This window comes from Centropristis striata, chromosome 7, assembly GCF_030273125.1.
Source record: "Centropristis striata isolate RG_2023a ecotype Rhode Island chromosome 7, C.striata_1.0, whole genome shotgun sequence".
Classification (NCBI taxonomy): Eukaryota; Metazoa; Chordata; class Actinopteri; order Perciformes; family Serranidae; genus Centropristis; species Centropristis striata.
Window position 1 is genome coordinate 3689337 of NC_081523.1, and position 27787 is coordinate 3717123.

General features: G+C 40.6%; 3 protein-coding genes across 4 annotated transcripts in view; 1 reads left to right on the plus strand and 2 right to left on the minus strand.

Moving 5' to 3' along the window:
• The window catches only part of kank1a (KN motif and ankyrin repeat domains 1a), a 110032-nt gene extending 105332 nt beyond the window's left edge, over window positions 1-4700 (plus strand). For both annotated transcript variants that reach the window (XM_059336284.1, XM_059336285.1), the window contains exons 11-13: window positions 1264-1464; window positions 2825-2923; window positions 3768-4700. In XM_059336284.1, coding sequence (XP_059192267.1) covers window positions 1264-1464; window positions 2825-2923; window positions 3768-3830 — 363 coding nt within the window. In that variant the 3' untranslated portion in view covers window positions 3831-4700. The remainder of the gene's footprint in view (window positions 1-1263; window positions 1465-2824; window positions 2924-3767) is intronic.
• A 994-nt stretch (window positions 4701-5694) lies between these two features.
• On the minus strand, window positions 5695-27556 carry cfap157 (cilia and flagella associated protein 157). Its single transcript, XM_059337934.1, has 9 exons — window positions 27354-27556; window positions 24983-25254; window positions 24183-24336; window positions 22639-22906; window positions 22434-22555; window positions 20886-21036; window positions 20549-20682; window positions 20128-20280; window positions 5695-6620 (listed from the first exon to the last, which is right to left on the minus strand). The coding sequence occupies exons 1-9, from the start codon at window positions 27515-27517 to the stop codon at window positions 6533-6535; spliced, it is 1506 nt and encodes a 501-aa protein (XP_059193917.1). The 5' UTR covers window positions 27518-27556; the 3' UTR covers window positions 5695-6532.
• LOC131975305 (nuclear factor 7, brain-like) lies at window positions 12355-15120 on the minus strand. The gene has a single exon (XM_059337935.1). It carries the CDS (start codon window positions 14739-14741, stop codon window positions 13287-13289), a length of 1455 nt encoding a protein of 484 aa, XP_059193918.1. The 5' UTR covers window positions 14742-15120; the 3' UTR covers window positions 12355-13286.
• Window positions 27557-27787: the final 231 nt, after the last annotated feature.

The following is a 27787-nucleotide window of genomic DNA, read 5'->3' on the forward strand; positions in this document are numbered from 1 at the left end:
CAAACCATTCATGTTAAGACTGACTGACTGTTATAAAAGGTTGTTTTAAAAGGCTCCAAATGAGTTGTTTTTGTGATTCATAAATCAATATAGAAACATATCAAACCAGATGTTGCACAAGAGTCTCTAGTGAAAGTTTAGCAGCAAAAGAATTGATCAGAAAGTTTATTTTCAGATGTATTTTTACCCTCAAGAAGGAATATTGGTACTCTGGTGACACCTAGTGGTGAAGGAGGGAACTGTTTGGATACTGCAGGAGAACATGTTCTCTTCTTTTAACTTTTAGATATTACCATTAAACTTCCCCAGTTTATTTACATTAAGACAATATTTTTTTTGCATTACAAGGTTTCTGAAATTGTATCTTAAGATTTGCAAATTTTAATATATATCCAGGACATAAATCTGAACATTGGATAAAGCAAATTTAAAACGTTTTATTTTATTTTATTGATATATTGGATTCAACTTTTTTTACAGAAGGAAATCTGCTTTTATCATTTTATAACTCATTTCATACAGTCAAAAGGCATAAAAACTGGTCAGTAAGTGGAGCTGAAGTTGAGATTTATGAGAAAAAAACTTGTTTTGAGAAAATGGCCTTTGAAGATTTATTTATTATATTATATAAATATATATATATAAATTATATAGCACAATTTTAGCAAACACAAGGTTTCTAAAGTGCTGCACAAACAATAAATAGCACAATATAAAGAGATGTAGTAAACAATAGAACAGTAAAATGCAATAAATTAAAAATAAATAAAATAAAATGTAAAATGTACTGCCTGCAAAAAATAAATAAATACAAATAAAAGCAAAAAAATCATAAAATCAACACTCTACGTGATGTTAAAAGCCAACGAGAAGAGTTGGGTTTTAATGACAGCTTGAAGACAAAATATTGACTCTAATTCATAACAACAACAACAACAACAACAACAACAATATAGAACATGTAAAACACAAAGTATTGTGCAGGACAATGGGAAATTTCTTTCTACGCTTGTGGTTCTACATTTTGCGCAAACATTTGATGAATTTGGGACAAAATCTTCAGAATATAGTAAAATAAATACCAAAATGTTTGTTTTGGATGTTTTCTTTCCACTATTCTGAAAGACAAATAGCCCAAAATTGACCAGTGCATGGAAAGAAAACATGTTTTTTCCTGCAGTGTCTCGTCTTAATCTGAACCAGAACCAGAACCAGAACCAGAGACTTGACTGTGCTAATGAAACCTCCTTGTGTCCCCGTCAGGCTGGTCAGACGGGGCTGATGCTGGCGGTCAGCCACGGCAGGATGGACATGGTCCGGGCCCTGCTGGCTCACGGGGCCGACGTCAACGTCCAGGACGACGAGGGCTCCACGGCGCTGATGTGCGCCAGCGAACACGGACACGTGGAGATCGTCAAGCTGCTGCTGGCTCAACACGGCTGTGACGCCACGCTGAGCGACAGCGTGAGTTACTACATACCTTCTACACGTCTGAAAAAGTTAAATGTGCTGCTAACTGCAGCAGGAGGTGTGCCAAAAGAATGAATATAGGTATATCTCAACAAAAATTAGAATATCGTGAAAAAGTTTGTGATTTTTTCCTTGTAAATTTTGAATTTTTTAATCGTAAATTTGAGGGGGGGTTTTCTCGTAAATTCGTCAGTTTTTTCTTGTAATTTTGATGATTCTGGCTTAGAGATAATGAAAACACAAAACTCAGTGTCTCTCAGCAAATCAGAATATTGTGAAGAAGTTCAATTTTGGAGTCCACAGTTGTTTTTTTGTGAATTTTTTTGATAAATGTATGTCTCTTTTTGGTCATTTTTACATCTATTTTTGGTCATTTTTACATCTATTTTTGGTCATTTTTACATCTTTTTTTACACAGCTATATCTCAAAAAAATTAGAATATTGTGAAAAAGTTTGTGATTTTTTTCTTGTAAATTTTGAATTTTTTAATCGTAAATTTGAGGGGGGGTTTTCTCGTAAATTCGTCATTTTTTTCTTGTAATTTTGATGATTCTGGCTTCGAGATAATGAAAACACAAAACTCAGTGTCTCTCAGAAAATCAGAATATTGTGAAGAAGTTCAATTTTGGAGTCCACAGTTGTTTTTTTGTGAATTTTTTTGATACATTTATGTCTCTTTTTGGTCATTTTTGTGTATTTTTGGGTCATTTTTACATCTATTTTTGGTCATTTTGTGTCTTTTTTTTACACAGCTACATCTCAAAAAAATTAGAATATCATGAAAAAGTTCAATATTTTTTGTCAATTATTTCAGAAAGGGAAACTCATGTACAAAAGTGTAAAAAATGTATGTAAAAAAAGACACAAAATGACCAAAAATAGATGCAAAAATGACCCAAAAAGACACAAAAATGACCCAAAAAGACTCAAAATGACCAAAAATTGATGTAAAAATGACCAAAAAAGACAAAATGACCAAAAATAGATGCAAAAATGACCCAAAAGAGACACAAAATACCAACTGTGGACTCACATATTGAACTTCTGATCAATATTCTAATTTTCCGAGACACTGAGTTTTGTGTTTTCATTATCTCTAAGCCAGAATCATCAAAGTTACAAGAAAAACAGGCTTGAAATATTTCACTCTATGTGTAATAAATCAATATAATGTTTGAGTTTCACTTTCTGAAATGATTGACAAGAAAAAATTTGAACATTTTCATGATATTCTAATTTTTTTAGATGTACCTGTACACTTTTTCTATTTATATTAGAACCTTATTTTTACTGAATAATGCTGTGTGACCGTTTTTTATTTCTTATTTTCTATTTCTTTGTTGTCGTCCTCAGGATGAGAGTAACGCTCTGTCCATCGCTCTGGAAGCAGGACACAAGGACATCGCCGTGCTGCTCTACGCACACGTCAACTTCTCCAAAGCCCAGTCACCTGTACGTCTTTATTATTATTATTATTATTATTATTATTATTATTATTATTTGTATGGAATAATTTTTTGATGGGAATGTACAGAGTAGGTTATCTTAACTTTTAATGAAAACATTGTTTATTTTTAGGTGACAGCAAAAAAAAAGTTTTAAAAAGTCACACCTGTGGTCTAAAAGGACCCCATGACATCAGACTGGTTTTAGGACATGTAGAAAAAACTGTATTAAATTAATTTTTCACCTTTTTTCACCTTTCCTTCTATCTCAGGAAAAAACTTAAGAAGAACAACTTTTTTTTTTTCACCTTTTACGGCAACTAAAGACCAACAAATTGATATATAATTTTCATCTTTTTTTTTATTATAATTTGGTCAATTTTAGTCAAATATACAAAATAAGGGCCTAATTTTTTCACCATGGCTGTATAGTCGACGGGAGGGTTCAGCAACTTTTCTGCACAAACGTTAAACCACCTTATTTTATTTTTTTTCCACAATATTTTCATTTTATTTTCAGTTTATAGCACTTTGACATACAGCTTTTACATTCATGTATCGTCATTCAACTTCCATATTTTCAAATAGCTGCATTTACATAGACAGAAAAATAAAAACAAACAAAACATAAAACTTCGAACAGGTTCGCTCCTCCTGTTAAAGAAAATGGTAATCTATATACAATTGAGTATCGTTAGTAATTGGTGTGAATTAAAACACATATATAGAGAAAAGCAATATGAATCTGCATTGTCCACAAAGACTAGTTATCCACTTCTTCATCCGTTAAAACCACCTTGTTTTGTTCTAACCGCCACATTAATCATTTAAACCTGTTTATTTTATTCTAGGGGACGCCTCGACTCGGCAGAAAGACGTCACCAAGTCCCACTCGGAGGGGCATGTTTGACTAGAGGCCCCGCCTCCTCCTGCTAACCCCGCGCTGCTATTGGTTCTCGCTGAACGACGCCTTACCACAGCTGGATGAGGGACTCAATCCCAAGCACCAACCAACCAACCAACCAACCAATGAGATTCCTGGAAATATTTGTTATTTATGTGACACTGCCGAGCCCAAAGTGCCCTTTGAATATGAATGTAACCAGCTGGTGCCTCCGGTCCCCACACAGTCAGCAAACCAACACGGACACAAAGTCAACTACTAAATGCCTTTTCTTTTTTTTTTTTTTTCCTCCTAATTTTTTTCTTATTTTTCTGCAAATTTGACAACTTTTTTTTAATTTTATTTCTAAAGCTCAATGTTGATCATTCAAGAGCACCAAAATGTGATTTTTTTTTTTCCTTTTTTTCTTATTATTATTTTTGAGCGCATCAGAGTAGACAGATGGAGAATCATCCACCCACATGTTAGAGGAAATCTTTCCTGTATATATTGCTCGCCTCCAACATCCCGGCCACGTGCGACGAATAGACGCGACCTAGACTGGAGAAAATTGTACTTTTATACAAATCCTTTGTATCTATTTAAAGAGAAGAATCACAGTATTTTGAATATTTCCTATTACTACTTAACGACCCATGAAGTTATATATTTATCAAAGTATAGTTTTTAAATGCAGATATATGTATTTCATTGTACAGACGGTTTAGAGTGTAGTTATTCTCCTGTTTGTGTCCAGTTTCCTTCCTGTCTGTGTCTCATGTGTAATATAAACTGTCTGTCCTCCTCTAGTCTTCTTCAAGCACTCACTCTCGTCTCCAGGAGAGTCCAAGTGCCTGAGACTTCTTCGCCATATAACAATAAACACCAATTAAAGATTATAGATCAGTGTCTCTTCTTGTTTGAGCCAAGAGTCACAGGTAAGTGAAGCGTTTCACACTTTTAAAGGGGAATTAAACTGCACTGAAGATCACTTTTTTCACGGTGTTTCTGTTTAAATTTTATGTCACGTTTTCATTCTGTGATTGGTTTCTACACGGTTCTCTTTCTCCACCTGTTTATCAGAAGAAAAGGCTATTAAATCCTTTTTTTTTTTTTTTTTTTTTGCTCACAAAGTGGTTCAGTTTGAAGGTTTTCAGCATGTCGCCCAACATTTTGATACTTGTCTTGGTCACGAAACACTTTCATACACTGCAAAACATTTTAAAATGAAACAAGACATCCTGTCCTGTCATACCAAGTCTAACTGCAGTAACTACATTTTTGGGCAAAATTGAGTTATAATTAAAAATGAACTCCTTGATGTATGTTTTATCTTGTGACAAAGTTTTGGATTTAAATTTTGCTTTATTTCAGAGAAATAATGACATAAAAATTGCAGTAACAACAAAAGCCAACTTAAAACCAAAGCAGACCTTGGGTTTCTTCATTCTGTTGAATAGTGAAGACAAGAATAATATAAATTATAAATTTATTCGATAGGGATTTGATTAATATATTAAAAAAAGTGAGATAAAATGATATTAGGTCTAAGTCTAAAATACACAAATCTTTGAAGAGAGTTGTTAAACACACTTAGCATAAAATCAATTTGAAGTAACTTGTGCAGTAACTACATTTTTGGGGTCAAAGGTCAATAAATTGTGTTTTTTTTTTTTAGCATAAAAATTACATCATCAATACAAGTAGAAATTAGTGTCATATCACTTTTCTACATATAACCAATTTAGTAGTAAGTAGTTAAAATTAGCCCTACCTGGACAACATTAAAGTGCTGCTGACATAAATGCATCAATAATAATAATCCAAAATATATTTGGAATATTTAAAACGATCTGAGTGGGTCCGTTCTGCAGAAAGAGTACTTCTACTTTTGATACTTTAAGAACATTTAGATGTTCTTAACTTATTAAAGTAAGTTGTGAATGCAGCACTTTGTAAATAATGTAAATACAACAGAATCTGTGAAGCACTTTTGATATATATTAAATTTAAAACTGTACAAAGATGATATATTTTATGATAAAACTGATAAACTTCTGTTTTTTTGTAATTAAACAGTCTGAATTCTGAATTTAATGCATTATTATTTACGTTTTATGCAGTGTCCCAACTCGTTTGAACGTGTATTTATCCAAATTGTTTATCAGAAACATAGACAATCAAAAAACAACAATACAAAACAAAATTCAAAGCAGAAAAAGATTAAGTTTACATGCAGGTTTTTTATTTGTAGCAGTATTTCTACACTGTGGTATTGTTGTTTTTCTTCCACACTGTTGGCGGCTTGTACACGAGGATAAACAGAAATATTATCAGGTGTCAGGAAATCATAATGTTGAACCCAAAAATCTCACAATTTTGCAGATTTGGAAACTTCCATCATCGTTAAGTATCCATCATAGATCAGTGCAACACAATTAGATGAAACATTGTTACTTTCTGAGTGAAGACATTTAACAAAAGTTGAATAAATAAAGCGTTTTCATTTAACACTGATGTTGATATTGCCAAATGTTTAACACAGATTTATTATCTTTGAAAAAGTGACTCAGTTTATTGACCTACTGCTACAGTAAATGTTAGCATTTATCATTATATGTAACTTTAACTAAATAATTATGAACTTTGCAAAGGACATAAACAGATGGTCAGGTGATATTCTGAGAACATGAAGGTTTCCTCCAACATGAATTGTAAATTAATCAGTTGATGTTATTTCAGTTTAGTGAAGGAGTTCCTGCAGGTCAAAGCTGAATCGGTCCGGTTAAAGGAGACACTTGTTTTCTGACTCGTCGGCTTCCTGAGAGATGGAAGAGTGAAAAGAGTTCAATTAAAGAGGATATTTACAACACAACAAGCTGAATCATCTGAAATTAAATTCAAAGAAAGAAATTAACTCTTAAAACAAGATAAATTATCGAACTCTTCTAAATCTAAAGGTTTTTTTTTTATCTTGGTAAGAAACAAATAATCATCAGGTTACTCTGCTGGCAGCTTTAATTTATCTGGTTTTAAGAGTTAATTTCTTATTTTAAGTGTTCAACATGCTTATTTCTAGATTTAATAATCTTAATTTAAGAAATCTTGTCAAGGTAAATTATCTGTCCATGCAGCAAGATCATTTCCCTCAGATTTACTGTTTTATCTGTTTTTTAGACTAAACACCTTTTTTACAGTGTGCTTATGTGCAATTATTTTAAGTTACTTCTAGCAGGGCTTGAAGACGTCTGGCACGGTGCCGGAAATCCGGCTCAGGATTTTTTTTGGTGTTTTTTTTTTTTTTTTTTTAATCATGTTTAAAAAAAAAAAAAAAAAAAACACCAAAAATCCTTAGTTAGATCTGGATATGACCGGGGAGGGCAGCATTGAGACAGATCTTTCACCTCAGAGAAGCAAAGTAAGTTGTTTTTTGTTGTTGTTGTTTACTTTATACACACAGTTTATCCATAGACTGTATAAATAGAGTTTAGAGTTTATCACGGGATCTTGCGGTCTCCCGTATGGTCAGGATTATCGCGTGATCTCGTTATCTCGCGTGTATGCGACCGGCTCGCTAAGCTGACGTTCTGCTGCTGTAACGCGCCCGGTGGAAATACGGTGGATAGCGTATAGCCTGCCGGAGAAGAAGAAGGCGGCTCATCGGCGAGCGTGCTTTAGACCCCCGTCATTACTATTTCTCAAGAAAGTGACTGGAGACAAATCCAGCGACTCCTTCTTAGCCGGAGGCCGGCTCGTTAAGAAGAGCCGCCGTTAGCTACAGTTAGCTCTGTAGCAGTACAGTGTGTATGTGCTAACAGGCTAACAGTTAGCTCTGTATCAGTACAGTGTGTATGTGCTAACAGGCTAACAGTTAGCCCTGTAGCAGTACAGTGTGTATGTGCTAACAGGCTAACAGTTAGCTCTGTAGCAGTACAGTGTGTATGTGCTAACAGGCTAACAGTTAGCTCTGTAGCAGTACAGTGTGTATGTGCTGCTGCTACAGGAGGTGTTCACTTAGCGATCTCTGTTTGTTTACAACAAGCACCGGATAATCCTGAACGTACGGGAGACCGCGAGATCCCGTGATAAACTGTGTATAAGGTAAACAACAACAACAAACGGCTTACTTTGCTTCTCCGACGTGGAAGATCTGTTGTTCTGACCATCTATCCTTATATAAACGATGTGTTTTGTCATGAATTATTGTATGCTGTTCCACTTCAACAATCCGCCTCTTGTCGTCCATGTCTCCGACCCCCTGAGACCCTTTGATTGATTGAAACAAAATCCATAAATATTCATTTGATAGCAGTTTTGATTTCCAATAAATGTTAAGAGGAACTGACATCGCAATAAATTTAAGAATAAACCTACATGAAAACCACTTTGAATAATTAATTACAGAGTACATGATTACTCCTGTGGGCCCACCCCCCGCAGAGTAGGGCATAGGGGTCGGGTGCAGTGGGAGTCGGGCAGCAGGCGAAGGCGGGTACCTGGGCGTGCTGACCCCCGGCTCCAGCAGCTAGCTCTGGGGACGTGGAACGTCACCTCGCTGGCAGGGAAGGAGCCCGAGCTTGTGCGGGAGGTGGAGCGTTACCAGCTAGAAATAGTTGGGCTCACCCCCACACATAGCGTGGGCTCTGGAACCAAACTCCTGGAGAGAGGCTGGACTCTCTCCTTTTCCGGAGTTGCCCAGGGTGAGAGGCGCCGGGCGGGTGTGGGGATACTCACAAGCCCCCGGCTGAGCGCCGCTGTGTTAGAGTTCTCCCCGAGGAACGAGAGGGTCGTCTCCTTGCGGCTGCAAGTCGCGAGGAGAAGGTCTCTGACTGTTGTTTGTGCCTATGCACCGAACAGCAGTTCGGAGTACCCGGCCTTCTTGGAGTCTCTGGGTGGTGTCCTGGGCTACCGCCTGGAGACTCTGTAGTTCTTCTGGGAGACTTCAACGCTCACGTGGGCAACGATGACGGTACCTGGAGGGGGGTGATCGGGAGGAACGGCCTGCCCGATCTGAATCCGAGCGGTGTTTTGTTATTGGACTTCTGTGCTAGTCATGGATTGTCCATAACAAACACCATGGTCGAACATAGAGTTGCGCATAAGTGTACCTGGTACCAGAGCACTCTAGGCCAAAGATCGATGATCGATTTCATTATCGTATCGTCAGATCTGCGGCCGCATGTTCTGGACACTCAGGTGAAGAGAGGAGCAGAGCTGTCAACTGATCACCACCTGGTGGTGAGTTGGATCAGGTGGCGGGGGAGGATGCTGGACAGACCTGGCAAACCCAAACGTGTAGTGAGGGTGAACTGGGAACGTCTAGCGGAGGCCCCTGTCCGCAGGGTCTTCAACTCACACCTCCGGAAGAATTTCTCCAACATCCCGGGTGAGGTTGGGAACATGGAGTCCGAATGGGCCATGTTCAAAGCCTCAATTGTTGATGCGGCTGGTAGGAGCTGTGGCCTGAAGGCCGTCGGTGCCTGTCGTGGCAGCAACCCAAGAACCCGTCAAGGCCGTCAAGCTGAAAAAGGAGGCCTTTCGGTCTTGGCTGGCCAAGGGGTCTCTGGAATCAGCAGACAGGTACCGTTCGGCCAGAAGGGCTGCAGCTGCGGCAGTCGCTGAAGCAAAAACTCTTTTTCGGGGGGGCCATGGAGGAGGACTTTCGGTCGGCCTCAAAGAGGTTCTGGAAAACCGTCGGGCGTCTCAGGAAGGGAAAGCAGGGCTTGGCCCAAGCTGTGTTCAGCGGGGGCGGAGACCTGCTGACCCGGCCTGTGGATGTCGTCGGACGGTGGAAAGAACACTTTGAGGAACTCCTTAATTAGGCCAACACATCCTCTGTAGAGGAGGCAGAGTCTGAAGACTCAGGGGAAGACTCATCAATATCCCTGGCAGAGGTCGCCGAGGTAGTCAAAAATCTACCTGGCGGCAAGGCGCCAGGGTTGGATGAGATTCGCCCTGAGATGCTGAAGGCTCTGGACACTGTTGGGCTGTCATGGTTGACACGCCTCTTCAGTGTCGCGTGGAGGTCTGGGACAGTGCCAGTGGAGTGGCAGACTGGGGTGGTGGTTCCCATTTTCAAAAAGGGGGACCGGAGGGTGTGTTCCAATTACCGTGGAATCACACTCCTCAGCCTCCCCGGAAAAGTCTACTCCAGGGTGCTGGAAAGGAGGCTCCGGCCGATTGTCGAACCTCGGATTCAGGAGGAACAATGCGGCTTCCGTCCTGGCCGTGGAACAACGGACCAGCTCTTTACCCTTGCGAGACTTCTGGAGGGGTCATGGGAGTTTGCCCATCCAGTCTACATGTGTTTTGTGGACTTGGAGAAGGCCTACGACCGTGTCCCTCGGGGAGTCTTGTGGGGGGTACTGCGGGAATATGGGGCACCGGGCTCGTTGCTACGAGCTATCCGGTCCCTATATAACCAAAGTGAGAGCTGTGTCCGCATACTCGGCACAACGTCAAACACGTTCCCAGTGGGTGTTGGCCTCCGCCAGGGTTGCCCCTTGTCTCCGATTCTGTTTGTGGTTTTCATGGACAGGATCTCAAGGCGCAGCCGGGGGGAGGAAGGGATTGGGTTTGGTGACCTAAGAATTGCATCTCTGCTTTTTGCAGATGATGTGGTTCTTTTGGCTTCATCAAGCCGGGACCTCCAGCACTCATTGGGGCGGTTTGCAGCCGAGTGCGAAGCGGTTGGGATGAGAGTTAGCACCTCCAAGTCTGAGGCCATGGTTCTCTGCCGGAAAACGGTGGACTGCCCCCTCTGGGTGGGGAGAGGTACTGCCTCAAGCGAAGGAGTTCAAGTATCTCGGGGTCTTGTTCACGAGTGAGGGTAGAACGGAGCGTGAGATGGACAGTCGGTTTGGTGCAGCGTCAGCAGTGATGCGGGCGTTGTACCGGACCGTCGTGGTGAAGAAGGAGCTGAGCCGGAAGGCAAAGCTCTCGATTTACCGCTCCATCTACGTTCCAACCCTCACCTATGGTCACGAACTTTGGGTAGTGACCGAAAGAACAAGATCGCGGATACAAGCGGCTGAAATGAGCTTCCTCCGTAGGGTGGCTGGGCTCAGCCTTAGAGATAGGGTGAGGAGCTCAGACATCCGGAGGGAGCTCGGAGTAGAGTCGCTGCTCCTTCGCGTCGAAAGGAGTCAGCTGAGGTGGTTTGGGCATCTGGTAAGGATACCTCCCGGGTGCCTCCCGTTAGAGGTGTTCCGGGCACGTCCAACTGGTAGGAGGCCCCGGGGAAGACCCAGAACACGGTGGAGGGATTATATCTCTCTCCTGGCCTGGGAACGCCTCGGGGTCCCCCAGGAGGAGCTGGACGTTGTGGCTGGGGAGAGGGACGTCTGGAATGCCCTGCTTAGCCTGCTGCCCCCGCGACCCGGCCCCGGATAAGCGGAAGAAAATGGATGGATGGATGGATGATTATTATTTGTTTGTGTTTTTTAATGTATTAACTTATTCTTTATTTTTATTTTAAGCTTTGAAGAATTTACCCCATGACACACTTTAAGTGACTTCAAATAATGAATATCAAATATACAATGAAGGGTAAAAAATAATGTGAAAAAGGAAATAATACAAAATTAAATACGTTTGGGGAAATAAATAGAGGTGAAAATGCAAAAGACCAATAAATAAATGAAAATGACTAAATTAATGTAAAAATAAAATAAATGATAATAAATGAATGGATTTTAAAATATTTAATAATGGATATATAGAAGAAAGATTTGAGATGGAAGTAAATAAAAAGGGGAATTAACACAAAGGTAAATAAGTGAAGAAGTGAGTGACAACAAATATCACATTATTATCACCTGATTAATGCCTCTATTTATTTTTAATATGTTTGGCATATTTAATTGCATATATATTTTTTTTTTCATCAAGTTTTTCTTTTATGTATTTTATATTTTTGGCAGTTTTGGTCTTTCATATTTATGTTCTTCAAATGTCTTAATATCAAAAAAGAAAGAAAAAAAGTGTTGCACTTTATCTTTAATGCTGTAAAATAAAACAGCACAAGAGTCTTTGCTCTGTCCCAGAGTCACTTATTATGTAAATTAAACCACATAACACTATATTAAGTAATCAAATCTGGCCCTACCATGACTACAGTAAAATGCTGCTTATATGAATGAATCAATAATAATAATCCAATAATATATTTAGAATATATAAAAAACAATCTGAGTGGGTCCATTCTGCATAACGAGTACTTTTACTGTTGATACTTTAAGAACATTTAGATGCTGATACTTTTGTATTTTTAAGGTTTTGAATGCAGGACTTTTACTTGTAGTGGAGTAATTCTGCAGTGTGGTATTAGTACTTTTACTGAAGTAAAGGATCTGAATACTTTTTCCACCACTTCTTAACTGGCTCATATTAATCTGTGACTAACTGAGTAAAAACAACAGGCTTCTTATTCAACTAATTCACACATTTTATCACCTCATATATTTCATACAAATTCATTTTCTGTTAATCAAAATATCCTTTATTTAAAAATAGATAACGCCATCAAAGCAGCAATTTAAGTAGATACAAAAAAAAAATCACCAAATATTTAGTTGACATTAATTAAATAGTAAGTAGATAGTAGATAAGTAGATCAAAAATAAATGAGATCCCAATAAATTTAAGAACAAACCTCCATGAAAACCACTTTGAATCATTAATTACAGACTGTACAGACAATAAGCAAAACATTTCTGTCACCTTGGTAACCAAATCAACTCTGCAGAATGTTTAAAAGAACAAAAAGTTGTTGTGTATCACTGAAACTCTCTGTATGTCCTCCTGACACACTGCCTGATCTTTTGGACGTCCTTGTCTCCCTCAGGAGTGGACAAACTTTTGGACCCTCATTTTAGACAATAAATCCCTGAACTGTATCGTTTGTCTCGTTGACTGCACTTGGGGATTCTCCTGCTGCTGCGCTCACACCAGTCTGACAAAGTGTCTCTGACTCAGTTATTAATCAAGGTTCTTTAACCTGGATCTCTACATTTTCTTCCTGTACTTTAACATTAAATTATTATAACGTGTGAAAGAACTAACTGGAATTTATCTCTGAACTGACAAAAAACATTAAATATTCCAAGGCTTTAAACAATCTGAGCAATCTCAAAAACCTCAAAATGATCCATAAAAACAGACCTTAAGCTTGAACTACATAGTTTCACAGATAATTAGACTAAAAGTAAGTCAGTCTCACTCTAATTATTAACATTTACCCTTTAATTGATTTTTTCCTCCTCCACAATCTTTGAAACATTGAAACACAAAATTATCGACTGTTAATTCTTCTTTTCCCTGTAATTACTTATCCACCATTATTCATGCCTCTACCTGATTTATTTATTTATTTACAATCTCATAACTGAATTGCCTGGCACTTTTTTTTTTTTTTTTTTTTACCTCTTTTCGTATCGAGAACTGAAACTATCTATCACCATGATAAACAAAGAACATGATGAATCAGTTAAACCTCACCACCGTTTCTAAACAGCACAGAGAAATCTGTTGGACAGATTTTGATATCAGCAGTTTTAGCATCACCAGCCTTTCCAAGACTGAACCATGGGAAGAGTTTCTCAGTGAAAGTGTCTCTGTGAGTGCAGATGTGAGTCATTTTGTCTTCAGGGTCGTAGAAGGACACCTCCCCCCTGTCATAGTCCAGCTGGACTCTGATCCTCTGGAGACTCTTCTTCACTCTGACAGTCTGACCAACAACATTAGTGTATTTTCCACTCTGATGTGATAAACACCAGACTCCAGATTTTGGTGAAGCAGTTCTCTCTCCCTTCCTGTCAACTGACTCTTTAGCCAAACCTACAAACCAGTCAGGATGATCTCCCACCTCCACCTCCCAGCTGTGTTTCCCTGAGCTGAAGCCCTCAGAGCCCAGAACCTCTACATACTTAGTGAATCTCTCTGGATTATCAGGAAGCTGCTGGTTTGTGTCTCCACGTCTCACACTGGTCAGATCATCAGACAGATAGAGATTGTAGGCTGCAGTGTTTGGGTCCAGAATGAGAGGAGTGAAGTGGACCTTCTCCTTCATCTTCTCCCAGACTCTGAAGGACAGGTTGCCCAGGTGTTTGGCCACATCTATCAGCGCTCCTGAGAGCAGCTGTGGATCTGACAGTGAGCACTGGACTCTGGCTCTGGTCTGAGTGGCTTTATAACTGCTGAGGAATGGCACCTTGTGTTTCTGCAGCTCTTCTTCAACAGCAGAGATACTGTCTGACAGAGAGGAGATCTGCTCCTGAATCCTCTTCATCTCTCTGCTGATAGTCTTCCCCTTCTGCTCCTCTTCCTCCCTCAGAGCTGCCAGTCTGGACTCCTCTTCCTCTTTCAGGAACTGGTGGAGCTTGTTGAACTCTGCTCTGATCTGTCTCTCTGTGGACAACAGCTGCTTCTTGGACTGTTGACTCACTTCATTGTATGTTTCCTCCACTTGTTTGTATTTGTCCCTCTTGTCCTGCAGAGACTGTAAGTCAGATTTCAGCTGGTCCTTCAGGTCACTGACTGCTTGTTCTATAGGAACCACTTTGTGACTCTGGTGGAGAGAAAACTCACAGACAGGACACACAGCTCTGTCTTCATCCTTACAGAACAATCTAGTCTCTTCTGGATGTTTACATCTCACCGTCTCTTTTTTCTTCTCTTCTTTTTCTGTCTCAGTTGATCCAGATTTCTGTCTCCCAGCAAAGGAGTCAGCCAGTTCTTTCAAGGAAAAGTTCGCCCCAGGATCTTCCTTTGATGATTTTCTTTTACAAATAGGACAATTTTTTATTTTTGTTTGTTTCCAGAATTTCTGCAGGCAGCTTGAACAGAAGCTGTGGCTGCAGCCCAGAGACACAGGATCTCTGAAAGTTTCCAAACATAAATGACAATCCAAGTAACCTTTTAAAAGAGCACTTTTTTCAGCCATTTCTGTCGTTTCCAAATGATCAGAAAAATAGATCCAGTTTCTTCAGGTTGCTGCTTAAAATCCTTCAAGTGATCAGTCAGAGATCTCACGGTGTAATGGCGTCGCAGTTCTGTTCAACAATGTCAGAATCTGATCTCAACCTCACCAACATCTTCCATTAGTTAATCATTATCAGAGATAAAAGCAGTCACATGTTTTTATTACCTGCAGATAGAATATAATACTGTCCTTCAACACCAGCACTCCTTACAAGATGGTCCAGAGTTTCAGACTATAAAATTGTTGTATCTAATGTTTCATGTGTCAAAATATACTTTGTGACAGTGAAACTGTTGGGAACAGATGATGAAAAGACCACTGATGCTAAACTTCATCAATGTATAAAACAAGTGTGTGTATGTGTCTCTGTGCAGTTTTGTAATATATCTATATACAAAGAGTTTTTCAGAAACATTTATTCATTGACTGCTCCTTTTTTATTACAGATTACAGCCCTCACTACCTTTGGACTTTGTTTGACTGTGTTTTTTTTATTTTATTGCAGGACCTTTGAGATCAAAGTTTTATTGCTACATGTACTAACTTGTTACTCCAAGCAGCAAGTTTTTTTAAATTTGTCTTCCGTATTTTCACTGCAAAACCCCATTGAAACGACTGTAAATACTGAAAAATTAATACTAAATCTGCCCATGGTTTATATGATTTACCATACTTTTGTTGATCGTAATATTATAAACAACACAATGTCAGTATTTCTTTTCAGAGATAATCAGGTGATAATGATGCATTCATAAGCAACTTACAACATTAAAGCTGATTTATTTCTCAGCTCCTTTTATATTTGTGCTAGCCTGGGTATACCCAGACTGCCTTGCGCGCTCACATTTAATTTCGAACCTCCATCCAGTCTGGCAACCAGGGAGGTTTCTTAGCCCTGTTTTAGGGATCCAATCACAGAGCGGGGAGGGACGGCAAGAGGATGACGCGTACTACTCGGCAGACGGAAGCTTGTAGTTTTCTTACGGATCCAACATGGCTGCTGCAGACGCGAAACTCTCTTTAGCTGTAGATGGTGTTTTAAATAGTTTACTGTAGAGCGAAAGTTGAAAGGTGAAAGGTCTCTCGGCGGCTCTGCTGTCCCCCGGCTCGTAGCCAGATCACCGGTAGCGCCGGCTAGCGGTGCTACGTAACGCAGAGCCGGCGAGACCGGCGGTAACCGCCGGTGATCTGACTACAAGCCGGGGGACAGCGGAGCCCCCAGAGGCCCGCAGCAGCTTGTTTATTGCCCATAAAATCAGTGGATGTGTGTGGCTGAATGACATGAGGGGGAATAAAGCGTGAAAATAAATAATCTTGCAGAAAGCGAGAACTGGAGAAGCAAAGCAGCAAGCAACACTCTCTCACAGACACACACACAACAAACATCCATTTCTGTTGCTCTACTACGTCATCTGGTATAACTGATCTGATTGGCTAAGAGCTACCTGCAGACGCTTTGATAGACATTCTAAGCGCCCAATAAACGGCTCCAGAGGATCATAAACCACACCTCCTCTACGGAGAAATGAACGGCAGGTGTCCAGAAATCTGTCTGGTGTTAGCCAGGCTATATTTGTTCAGGATTTCAACACAATTGTGTTATATGGTTCTTTCAGGGGGGTGAGTGGGAGGAACGGCCTGCCCGATCTGAACCCGAGCGGTGTTTTGTTATTGGACTTCTGTGCTAGTCATGGATTGTCCATAACAAACACCATGTTCGAACATAAAGTTGCTCATAAGTGTACCTGGTACCAGAGCACTCTAGGCCAAAGATCGATGATCGATTTCATTATCGTATCGTCAGATCTGCGGCCGCATGTTCTGGACACTCGGGTGAAGAGAGGAGCAGAGCTGTCAACTGATCACCACCTGGTGGTGAGTTGGATCAGGTGGCGGGGGAAATGCTGGACAGACCTGGCAAACCCAAACGTGTAGTGAGGGTGAACTGGGAATGTCTAGCGGAGGCCCCTGTCTGCAGGGTCTTCAACTCACACCTCCGGAAGAATTTCTCCAACATCCCGGGTGAGGTTGGGGACATGGAGTCCGAATGGGCCATGTTCAAAGCCTCAATTGTTGATGCGGCTGGTAGGAGCTGTGGCCTGAAGGCCGTCGGTGCCTGTCGTGGCAGCAACCCAAGAACCCGTCAAGGCCGTCAAGCTGAAAAAGGAGGCCTTTCGGTCTTGGCTGGCCAAGGGGTCTCTGGAATCAGCAGACAGGTACCGTTCGGCCAGAAGGGCTGCAGCTGCGGCAGTCGCTGAAGCAAAAACTCTTTTTCGGGGGGGCCATGGAGGAGGACTTTCGGTCGGCCTCAAAGAGGTTCTGGAAAACCGTCGGGCGTCTCAGGAAGGGAAAGCAGGGCTTGGCCCAAGCTGTGTTCAGCGGGGGCGGAGACCTGCTGACCCGACCTGTGGATGTCGTCGGACGGTGGAAAGAACACTTTGAGGAACTCCTTAATCCAGCCAACACGTCCTCTGTAGAGGAGGCAGAGTCTGAAGACTCAGGGGAAGACTCACCAGTAACCCTGGCAGAGGTCGCCGAGGTAGTCAAAAAGCTACCCGGCGGCAAGGCGCCAGGGTTGGATGAGATTCGCCCTGAGATGCTGAAGGCTCTGGACACTGTTGGGCTGTCATGGTTGACACGCCTCTTCAGTGTCGCGTGGAGGTCTGGGACAGTGCCAGTGGAGTGGCAGACTGGGGTGGTGGTTCCCATTTTCAAAAAGGGGGACCGGAGGGTGTGTTCCAATTACTGTGGAATCACACTCCTCAGCCTCCCCGGAAAAGTCTACTCCAGGGTGCTGGAAAGGAGGCTCCGGCCGATTGTCGAACCTCGGATTCAGGAGGAACAATGCGGCTTCCGTCCTGGCCGTGGAACAACGGATCAGCTCTTTACCCTTGCGAGACTTCTGGAGGGGGCATGGGAGTTTGCCCATCCAGTCTACATGTGTTTTGTGGACTTGGAGAAGGCCTACGACCGTGTCCCTCTGGGAATCTTGTGGGGGGTACTGCGGGAATATGGGGCACCGGGCTCGTTGCTGCGAGTTATCCGGTCCCTATATAACCAAAGTGAGAGCTGTGTCCGCATACTCGGCTCAACGTCAAACACGTTCCCGGTGGGTGTTGGCCTCCGCCAGGGTTGCCCCTTGTCTCCGATTCTGTTTGTGGTTTTCATGGACAGAATCTCAAGGCGCAGCCGGGGGGAGGAAGGGATCCGGTTTGGTGACCTTAGAATTGCATCTCTGCTTTTTGCAGATGATGTGGTTCTTTTGGCTTCATCAAGCCGGGACCTCCAGCACTCGTTGGGGCGGTTTGCAGCCGAGTGCGAAGCGGTTGGGATGAGAGTTAGCACCTCCAAGTCTGAGGCCATGGTATCTCGGGGTCTTGTTCACGAGTGATGGTAGAACGGAGCGTGAGATGGACAGGCGGTTTGGTGCAGCGTCAGCAGTGATGCGGGCGTTGTACCGGACCGTCGTGGTGAAGAAGGAGCTGAGCCGGAAGGCAAAGCTCTCCATTTACCGCTCCATCTACGTTCCAACCCTCACCTATGGTCATGAACTTTGGGTAGTGACCGAAAGAGCAAGATCGCGGATACAAGCGGCTGAAATGAGCTTCCTCCTTAGAGTGGCTGGGCTCAGCCTTAGAGATAGGGTGAGGAGCTCAGACATCCGGAAGGAGCTCGGAGTAGAGTCGCTGCTCCTTCGCGTCGAAAGGAGTCAGCTGAGGTGGTTTGGGCATCTGGTAAGGATGCCTCCCGGGCGCCTCCCGTTAGAGGTGTTCCGGGCACGTCCAACTGGTAGGAGGCCCCGGGGAAGACCCAGAACACGGTGGAGGGATTATATCTCTCTCCTGGCCTGGGAACGCCTTGGGGTCCCCCAGGAGGAGCTGGACGTTGTGGCTGGGGAGAGGGACATCTGGAATGACCTGCTTAGCCTGCTGCCCCCGTGACCCGGCCACGGATAAGCGGAAGAAAATGGATGGATGGATGGATGGATGGATGGTTCTTTCACTTTCAAGTTTTACCTACAAATATTAAACTGAAATAAAACTGTTGCTGAGATTATTCTCAACCACACCAAGAGCCACAGCAATGATGTTAATACTTAAAATATTTGTACATGTTTAATTGCTCATACCTTCTTTATATTTCTAATTTATATTATTTGTTTACTATTTATTGTTACTCTGATTGAAAGCTCTCTATCTTGCTATCCATTTTACCACTGTAACACTCAAAATTTCCCAGCTGGGGGACTAATAAAGCAAATCTTAATCTTAATAATGAATTTCATAGATAACCTGGGCATACAGCATGTCTGATTAACAGAATGGTATTTCTGTGAAGGATATTTATTATAGGAAAAACTATCAGAAACTGTTAAAAGGTGTTTCTATCGACCAACCTGTGCAGCAAACAATAATATGCATGTAAATAAGTGACAGAAACAAAATGTTCAGTGTTCAAAATGAGCCAGCTGTGAACAAAATGTGCACTTTGTCTCCATCTTGTGTCGTTTACGGGAAGTAAAATGTGTCCATGCAGCCACATACTGTACACATTCTGTACATTCAGTCATGTTGGTGACATGATGCACATGTGAGCATGTTGTTTCTGAAAACTGCATTAAATAGGAGACAAAATGACTCAAATGTAGCAGTGGAAGAATTTCTGAAACAGAGCTGTCTTGTTGGAAATGCTTCTCCATCTGTGCAGCCTTCACACACTGAGTCAGCATTTGTTTTTCTGATGTCTAAAAGTGAAATATATATATTTATGTTCAGGAGACTGTTATGTTATAATGATTAGTTTTTAACCTTTCAACTGCTGTTTTTATAGTTTATAATGTGGTGAAGCTGCAGGAGGGAAAAGTTTAACCATCTTTTAAATGTGATTTCTGACTGTTTCTAATGTTAACAAACCTCAACTAACTAATGCCTCCGTTTATTTGTAATATTATTGGTACAATTAATGGCATATTAGTTAATTTATCGAGTTATTTATACTAATTTTGGCAGCTGCCATCTGTCATATTTTAGTAATCAAAACAATGTAGGTGTGTTTTTGCAGCCTGGAACAGCACTTATATATTTTTAATAGGACACTTTATCAATTTATCTGATTATCTGGTGTTGTGTTATTCTTATTTTACTGTATTTTATTGTATATTTGGAGCAACCTGACAATAATTTCCTTGAGGATTAATAGAGTTCTATTTTATCTTATATTAGTTACAGGGTCATGATATCCAGGCAGACGATGCTGTTGAGTTTTTCAGATTAAGTTTTTTTGTCACTTAATAAAAAACGACTTGACATCTGCACTACTGGAGGTGATTTTCTATGTTAGTACCAACCTGAGCAGGGGCACGAGGCTGCTGCTGGACGCTGCTGCTCCCGTCCTGCAGAGTTTGTGTTTCAGCGTGGGACGCGGTACCAGTCCCAGGTCTCCTGGTCTGTAGTGGGCCAGCTCGAACTGGAGACTCGCTGCTGGATTCAGGATCACGTCTCTGAAAAGACAAAGCAGCAGTTTGGTTTTTTATTTACTTTTATGATCATTTGTCTCATTGGCAACAGCTGAGACTTTAATTTATTTGATTTAAACATCAAAACGTCTCAAAGAAATGCACTTAAATATGCAATCAAGCATATTAAAGTCAAAGATTATTTCTATATGTAGCTGATTGAAACTGTCTCACAATCAGGTGCACAATGCAGGAAAAAAAGAGCCACAAGCAGCTCCTCTAAAAAAGGAAAAATATCACTTGATGTAGTTACCCGGCTGCTGCAGGGTCAGAGGTCAGCAGCTCGTCTTTCTCAGCAGCAGAGTTTGTGAATGAGGGTCGATCCAAGACCAGCAGCAGCTTCTCCATCAGCTGCTTAGAGTCCAAGTCCTGGTCTGTGGGAGCATCCTGCAGGGACAAGAGCAGAGGCTGAAATGTGGTTCTGACACCTAAAGGAGCAGGAACAAGCACAGAATGAATACTGTGGATGGATATATGAGCAAGAGGCAAAGTAGTCCCAAAACTGCATGCATGTAACAGTATGTGCTTTTTATGGGAAAGGGAAAAGAATGCAACTTAAAATGCAGCATGGCAGGTTTTTTCTTGTCTACCATCAGAGCTTGTCTGAGAGTGATGGCTGCTTCCTTCATGATGCTCTTCATCCTGCTCCTCCTCCTCTTCTCCTCCTGCAGCTCCGCCTGCAGCCGACTCAGCTCGGCTCTGTTTTTACTGCACTGCTCCGACAGAGAGGCTCGGTCCTGTCTGAAGACAGAGAGAAACTAAATACAACTACAACAAGTCCACAACATGTCACTGATGCTTAAGGTTATATTGTGCAACTATATTGCATGTTATTAGATATTTTAGTAGATCAGTCGTCAGTCTAATTTTTTGATATACTGTGTACACTACAGGCCAAAAGTTTGGAAGCAATTTAAATGTTCTGTTTACAATGTCTTTCTTAAAAACCAGTCTGGATTCTTTGGATTTCTGGATGTTTTTACTACATGATCAGACTTTTCCTTTATTGAATTGAACCATTTTCTTCCATTGACCTTTAGGTAAACATTGATGTTATCAGACCATTGGTGAATAAATGTTACCAAAAAAAAGAAGGGTTTAGTTTTAGGGTTGATAAGATTTGGAACAGTCACAACTTCAGTGTAAAAATAAAAAACAAAACAAATCACAGTTTGCATTTTTCACTTTAGCTTTTTGGCTTTTGACAGTTTGGATACAAAAACCCTCAATAAATCTCAACTGTGTTCATATCTCTGACAAACTACCACAGAAATGGATCAAACTGAAGCAGCTGAGTAAAGAAACAAGAGTTCAGATTTATACATTAAAGAAAGAAGGAAACACAAAGTCTAAGCAATAAAAACCCAAAGATAATTATAGTAAAGATGTGTTCTAATAAGTGACTCTTTATGTAATAATCATGTTTATTTTGTTGAAAAGTATAGCAATGAAACTATGATCTTTTTTGTATAAATTTGATCTTGCTTCCAAACTTTTGGCCTGTAGTGTGTGTGTGTGTGTGTGTGTATGTATATATATAATTATTTATTTTTCTTCCCCAGGATACTCAGGAAAGAGTTTTTTACGTAACACATTAAATAGTAGAACTGATCTGCAGTGGATACTTTCTTTAGTTAAAGGATCAATGTTTTAGGATTTTAATGAGGAATTGCTGGCAGAAATTGAATATAATTGATATAAATATATAATTGTTTTATTATGACTTTTAAGAGAACTGGTATATAAGCAACTAAAACTAAGAATCCTAGGCCACCACAGGTCTTCTAGTGGACGAGTATTCAGTTGGTTGTAAGCTGCATCCTCTCCTCTACATGCCACTAAATCCTGCACACTGAACCTTTAACTTCTCTACTTTCTGTGTTTTCTTTGTCAACACTGACTGTTAAAACAGCCACAAATTACACCAATTTACTGTATATACTTTAGGTTTTGTTTTAGTGTCAACAGCTGAATATTTCAATGAGCAGAGCTTCAGTCAGCTGCTTTTAGTCGAGTGTTTGCATCACTGTTCCTGCACGTTTTCTTTTGTCTTTGTTTGTTTTGTCCAGAAGTTTTTATGTTTTCAACCTAACAGCAGTCAGTAGTATGTGTAGAGTAGAGCTGCAGTAATCTCTGACCTGAGCGTCTCCATCTCCGCCTGCTCTCCTGTGTGTTTGCTCTGAAGCTGCTCCACTTCCTGCTTCCAGTCTTTGAGCTCCGCCTGCAGCTGCTGACACTTCTCTGTCAGCTGCTCCACCACCTGACGGAGGGAACATATCATGTATTTAAACATCACTGAGTTAATATCGGTTCTTACAGGATCAGTGTCTCTGCTCCTCTGACCTTCTTGCGGATGCAGCTCTGGCGGGACGTCTCACTGAGCATCTCCTCCAGGATGTCCACGTCCACGCTGAGTCGGCTCTTGCGGCCCCTGAGGGCCGAGTTCTCCTCCATCAGGGCCCGAGTCTGCTCCGACAGCAGGCTGATCCGAGCCTTCACCTCCGTGTTCTCCTGGAGGGCCGACCTGGTGGTCTCCGGGACCTTCTGCTCCACCAGGAGCTGCAGCTCCGCCCTCATGGCCGCCACGTGGATCTCCATCTCCGTCTCCAACCTGAATGTAGGCGCAGCATATTAAACAGTACTGAAGGTTTGGAGAATGAATTAAATTTTATCTCTTTTGTACATTTTTTGTCTTTTTTTGGTCATTTTTGTGACCAAAAGAAGATGTGAAAAGACACAAAATGACCAAAAGAAGACACAAAAAAGACACAAAAAGACATAAAATGACCAAAAAAGAAACAAAAGATGTAAAATCCCAAAAAAGACATAAAAAGACACAAAAAGACAAAAAAAACTCCACCAAAAAAAAAAAATCAGGTCACTCTGCTCGGGCCAGTTCATCGCTGCTTGTTAGCCTGGGTATACCCAGACTGCCTTGCGCGCTCGAATTTGATTTCGAACCTCCAGGCAGTCTGGAAACGAGGCGATTATCTTAGCCCTGTTTTAGGGATCCAATCACAGAGCGGGGAGGGACGGTGAGACGATGACGCGTACTACTCGGCACTTGGAAGCTTTCCGGATCCAACATGGCTGCTGCAGACGTGAAACTCTCTTTAGCTGTAGATGGTGTTTTAAATAGTTTAGAGCGAAAGTTGAAAGGCGAAAGGTCTCTCGGCAGCTCCGCTGTCCCCCGGCTGGTAGCGAGATCACCGGTAGCGGGGCTATTAGCGCCGAGCCGGTGAGACCGCCGGTCACCGCCGGTGATCTCGCTCCGAATCGGGGGACAGCGGAGCCCCCAGAGACCCGCAGCAGCTTGTTTATTGCCCATAAAATCAGTGGATGTGTGTGGCTGAATGACATGAGGGGGAATAAAGCGTGAAAATAAATAATCTTGCAGAAAGCGAGAACTGGAGAAGCAAAGCAGCAAGCAACACTCTCTCACAGACACACACACAACAAACATCCATCTCTGTTGCTCTACTACGTCATCTGGTATAACTGATCTGATTGGCTAAGAGCTACCTACAGACGCTTTGATAGACATTCTAAGCGCCCAATAAACGGCTCCGGAGGATCGTAAACCACACCTCCTCTACGGAGAAATGCATTGAAGGTGTCCAGACCTAATCTCCAATGAGATTTGGTCTGGTGTTAGCCAGGCTAGCTGCTTGTAGCTTTAATTGATCTTATTTTAAGAGTTAATTTCTCATTAAGTGTTCAACATGCTTATTTCTAGATTTAATAATCTTCATTTAAGAAATCTTGTCAAGGTAAATTATCTGTCCATGCAGCAAGATCATCTCCCTCAGATTTAGTGTTTTTATTTTGTTTTTAGACTAAACACCTTTTTTGCAGTGTTTGCAGATGTAACAGTGTGAGAAAATCACCTCTTCTTCTCCAGCAGCGCGTTCATCTCCAGGCTGTGGATGGTAACTCTGTGTTCCTCCTCCCGGCTGGAAAGCTGCTTCTCCAGAGTGTCCATGTTGGACATCAGCTGCTCCTTCTGCTTCTGGAACTCCTCCAGACCAGCCAGTCTCGCCGCTTGGAGGAGGAGGAGGAGGAGGAGGAGAAGGAGAAAGAAAGGATAAACCCTCTAAAACTCTGTTCATGTGACCGCCAACATGCTGCAGTAAGAGCAACATGGTCTCACAGAAATCCGTGAAATAGCCACGGATTTCGCTTAACTCAAAATCCGTGGAATAGCCACGGAATCGCTCAAATTTCCATGAAACTGACACGGATTTCGCTACAATGCAAGTTAATGACAGTCATATTTTTCTGGCGAGATCTTCACCACAAAGTGATTATGTACATTCACTGAGTGAATATTTAGAAAATAAAACATATATTTCTCGCTAGAAATGTGATCAAAATCCATTTTTATGCAGAAACAAAGTCAAAATATTAATTTTTTCACTAAAAATGAGAGAACTTTCCGCCATGTTTTTTGTTCTGACCGCCGGAACCTTGAAAGTCACGTGACTTGGAACAAACCAATAGGAACAAATATCAATGGGATGGCCACGGGATATGACTGTCTTTAACTTGCATCGAGCGAAATCCGTGTCAGTTTCACGGAAATTTGAGCGATTCCGTGGCTATTCCACGGATTTTGAGTTAAGCGAAATCCGTGGCTATTTCACGGATTTCTGTGAGACCAGGTTCAGTAAGAGACGTTCAGCCTCACCGAGTGTTGTGTTTTCTGCCGTGACTTCTTCTATCCGGTGTTGAAGCTCCCGCCTCAGCTGAGCCTGGTGCTCCCTCAGGGCCTCGCTGTCCTGCTCGGCTGCCTGCTGCTGACTCTCCAGGCGCTCCGTCAGCTCCTCCACCTCCGCCTCCTTGTCCAGCAGCGAGCGCTTTAGGTACTCAACAATGTCTTTCTTCTCCTTCTCCAATGCTCTGAACTGACTGTTGGAGTCCTTCTTCTGCCTCTCTAGTTGGTCACATTTCAGCTGATACCTGCAGGAGGAGCAGACAAACATTTGTTCATTCTTGCTGTGGTCGAAAGTAACTTAAATTGTATGCAATTACAACTGATTTATTTCATATATACCTAAATATGTCTATTTTTTTCATAGCTTGGAAAGTTTGTAATCATAGCCTTTACACTGCAAAAAAGGTGTTTAGTCTAAAAACCAGATAAAAACAGTAAATCTGAGGGAAATGATCTTGCTGCATGGACAGATAATTTACCTTGACAAGATTTCTTATATTAAGATTATTAAATCTAGAAATAATCATGTTGAACGCTTAAAATAAGAAATTAACTCTTAAAACAAGATAAATGATCTAACACTTCTAAATCTAAGTTGTTTTTTTCTTGGTAAGAAACAAATAACTTGCAGGTCACCAGGTCGGACCAGTTCATCACTGCTTGCAGCTTTAATTTGATCTCTTTTGTACATTTTTTGTCTTTTTTGGTCTTTTGTGACCAAACAAAGATGTAAAAAGACACAAAATGACAAAAAAAAATATACAAAAAAGACACAAAAAGACATAAAATGACCAAAGAAGAAACAAAAGACGTAAAATCCCAAAAAAGACAAAAAATACCTCCAAAAATATATAACAATAGTAGGTATTTGTTTAAGATTTTAAAGTACTTTTACTTAAGTGTTTCCATTTCCTGCTACTTCATACGTCTACTCCACTAAACATCAGAGGAAAACACTTTATTTGTGTCTCTACTACATTTTCTTGATAACTTTGAAAATTCTGGAGGGAAATTCACAAGCTGGATCCAGTATATAAAGTAGTTTAAATCAGCTCCACCTTTACCAGCTTCAAAGTAAATGTGATGTACACACCAATAATTATAATTCAATAATATACATTTTATTCTGAAACAGGCCACTGTGCATAATGACTAATTTTACTTACTAGCTGTTAAGTAAATGTAATGGAGTCAAAAGTATAATATTTGTCCCTGAAATGCTGTCGAATATCAGTTTAACTGAGCATAAAGTTAAACCAGCTTAATCCACAGTTACACAAGTAAAGTACCTTAAAATTGGTGCAGCGATACACTTTTGCTGATAAATTATTTGACAATTGACTATTTTTTATTATTAATAATAATAATAATAATTATGAATAATATTAGTGTGTACGTATAATATTATTGTTATTCATAATAATTAGTTTCCCAAATTATACTTGTCTAACCCTTTGATGCACAACATATAAACACCTTCTAATGCACAACATGGGTCTAAAATGACCTCGTGCATTAGAAGCGTAGTGATACAAAAAGTGATTCACTAAATTAACAATTTGAGTATATGTGTAAATATTTTTGTCTTATTTTGAAGGTTTAACTTTAAAAGAGTTGTTAGAACCACCAGATTACATTGGAAAATCACATATTTTAACATTTGAGATTTATTAGAGCCACCAAATAATAATTACCATTGGAAAAACACCAATTTAACAAAATAGGATAGTTAATATTTGTGTCTTCTTTGTCAGGTTTTAAATTGGTGACAACATATAAACACCTTCTAATGCACAACATGGGTCAAAAATGACCTTGTGCATTAGAAGCGTAGTGATTAAAAAAAAAAAGGGTTTTTATTCAAAAAGTAAGAAATTAAAACAAAAAAATAAGTTATTTGAGGAAAACCTGGAATACTGAATGATGAAATTAATTTATTGCAAAGATATAGAATATAAAAACTTAATCTGGTCACTTTGGACCCATGTTGTGCATCAAAGGGTTAAATTACTTTCCACCACTAGTTATGTTATATTTTTCATTTTTGGTGTTTTAAAAGAAACAAACTAAATGTTAATTTCAAAGCTAACAGCATGACGTCACATTAGAATGTTAATTTCAAAGCTAACAGCATGACGTCACATTAGAATGTTAATTTCAAAGCTAACAGCATGACGTCACATTCGAAAAGTGAGCTGAAGTGATTTTTTTTTTTTTTTTTTGTGAAACATGACCAACAAAGTTAACTAATATTAAACATATTATCACATTAATCCCATTAAAGTATTTTAACTTAAACTGATTTATTTCCCTAAATGGAGAAACACTTAAAAAACTGCCTCACCTCTCCAACTGCTCGTTCAAATACCGTATTTGAATCAGATATAAATCCTTTTCTTTGTCGCCAGACTCTGTTTTATCAGTAGGAGTCGAAGAACTTTGATTTTTCGGTGTTTTCTTGTCTTCATTTTGCTTTTCGCCGCTTTTCTTCTCCTTCTTTTTGGGCATTGTGTCACAGAAAGTTGGTCAAAGCGAGAAAACTACAACTAACGTTATGTTGTTGCTAGGCGATGATGCCTTCAAGGACTCCTCGGAAAGTTTGCTGCTTTACACGGGTACTTTGAGTTGCAAGCGGGTAAAAACCGGTAAATAAATGTACATGAAAAATATATTTATATCGGTCTTTTAACAAATACAGGCTTGTGCTACTATGTATTACAGGTATAGCGTTTGATCAAATGTTTTTGACCATATTTACGAGTAATTGATATGCACCGG

What these genes read in the sequence shown, in the direction of transcription:
- LOC131975305 (XM_059337935.1), bottom strand. Translation starts at nt 14,741, where the DNA reads ATGGCTGAAAAAAGTGCTCTTTTAAAAGGTTACTTGGATTGTCATTTA.
- cfap157 (XM_059337934.1), bottom strand. Translation starts at nt 27,517, where the DNA reads ATGCCCAAAAAGAAGGAGAAGAAAAGCGGCGAAAAGCAAAATGAAGAC. An exon ending in GCGCTGCTGGAGAAGAAGAG is followed by an intron (nt 22,907 to 24,182) that starts GTGATTTTCTCA and finishes GCCTACATTCAG; the next exon opens with GTTGGAGACGGAGATGGAGA. An exon ending in AGCCTCGTGCCCCTGCTCAG is followed by an intron (nt 6,621 to 20,127) that starts GTTGGTACTAAC and finishes TCCATCTCTCAG; the next exon opens with GAAGCCGACGAGTCAGAAAA.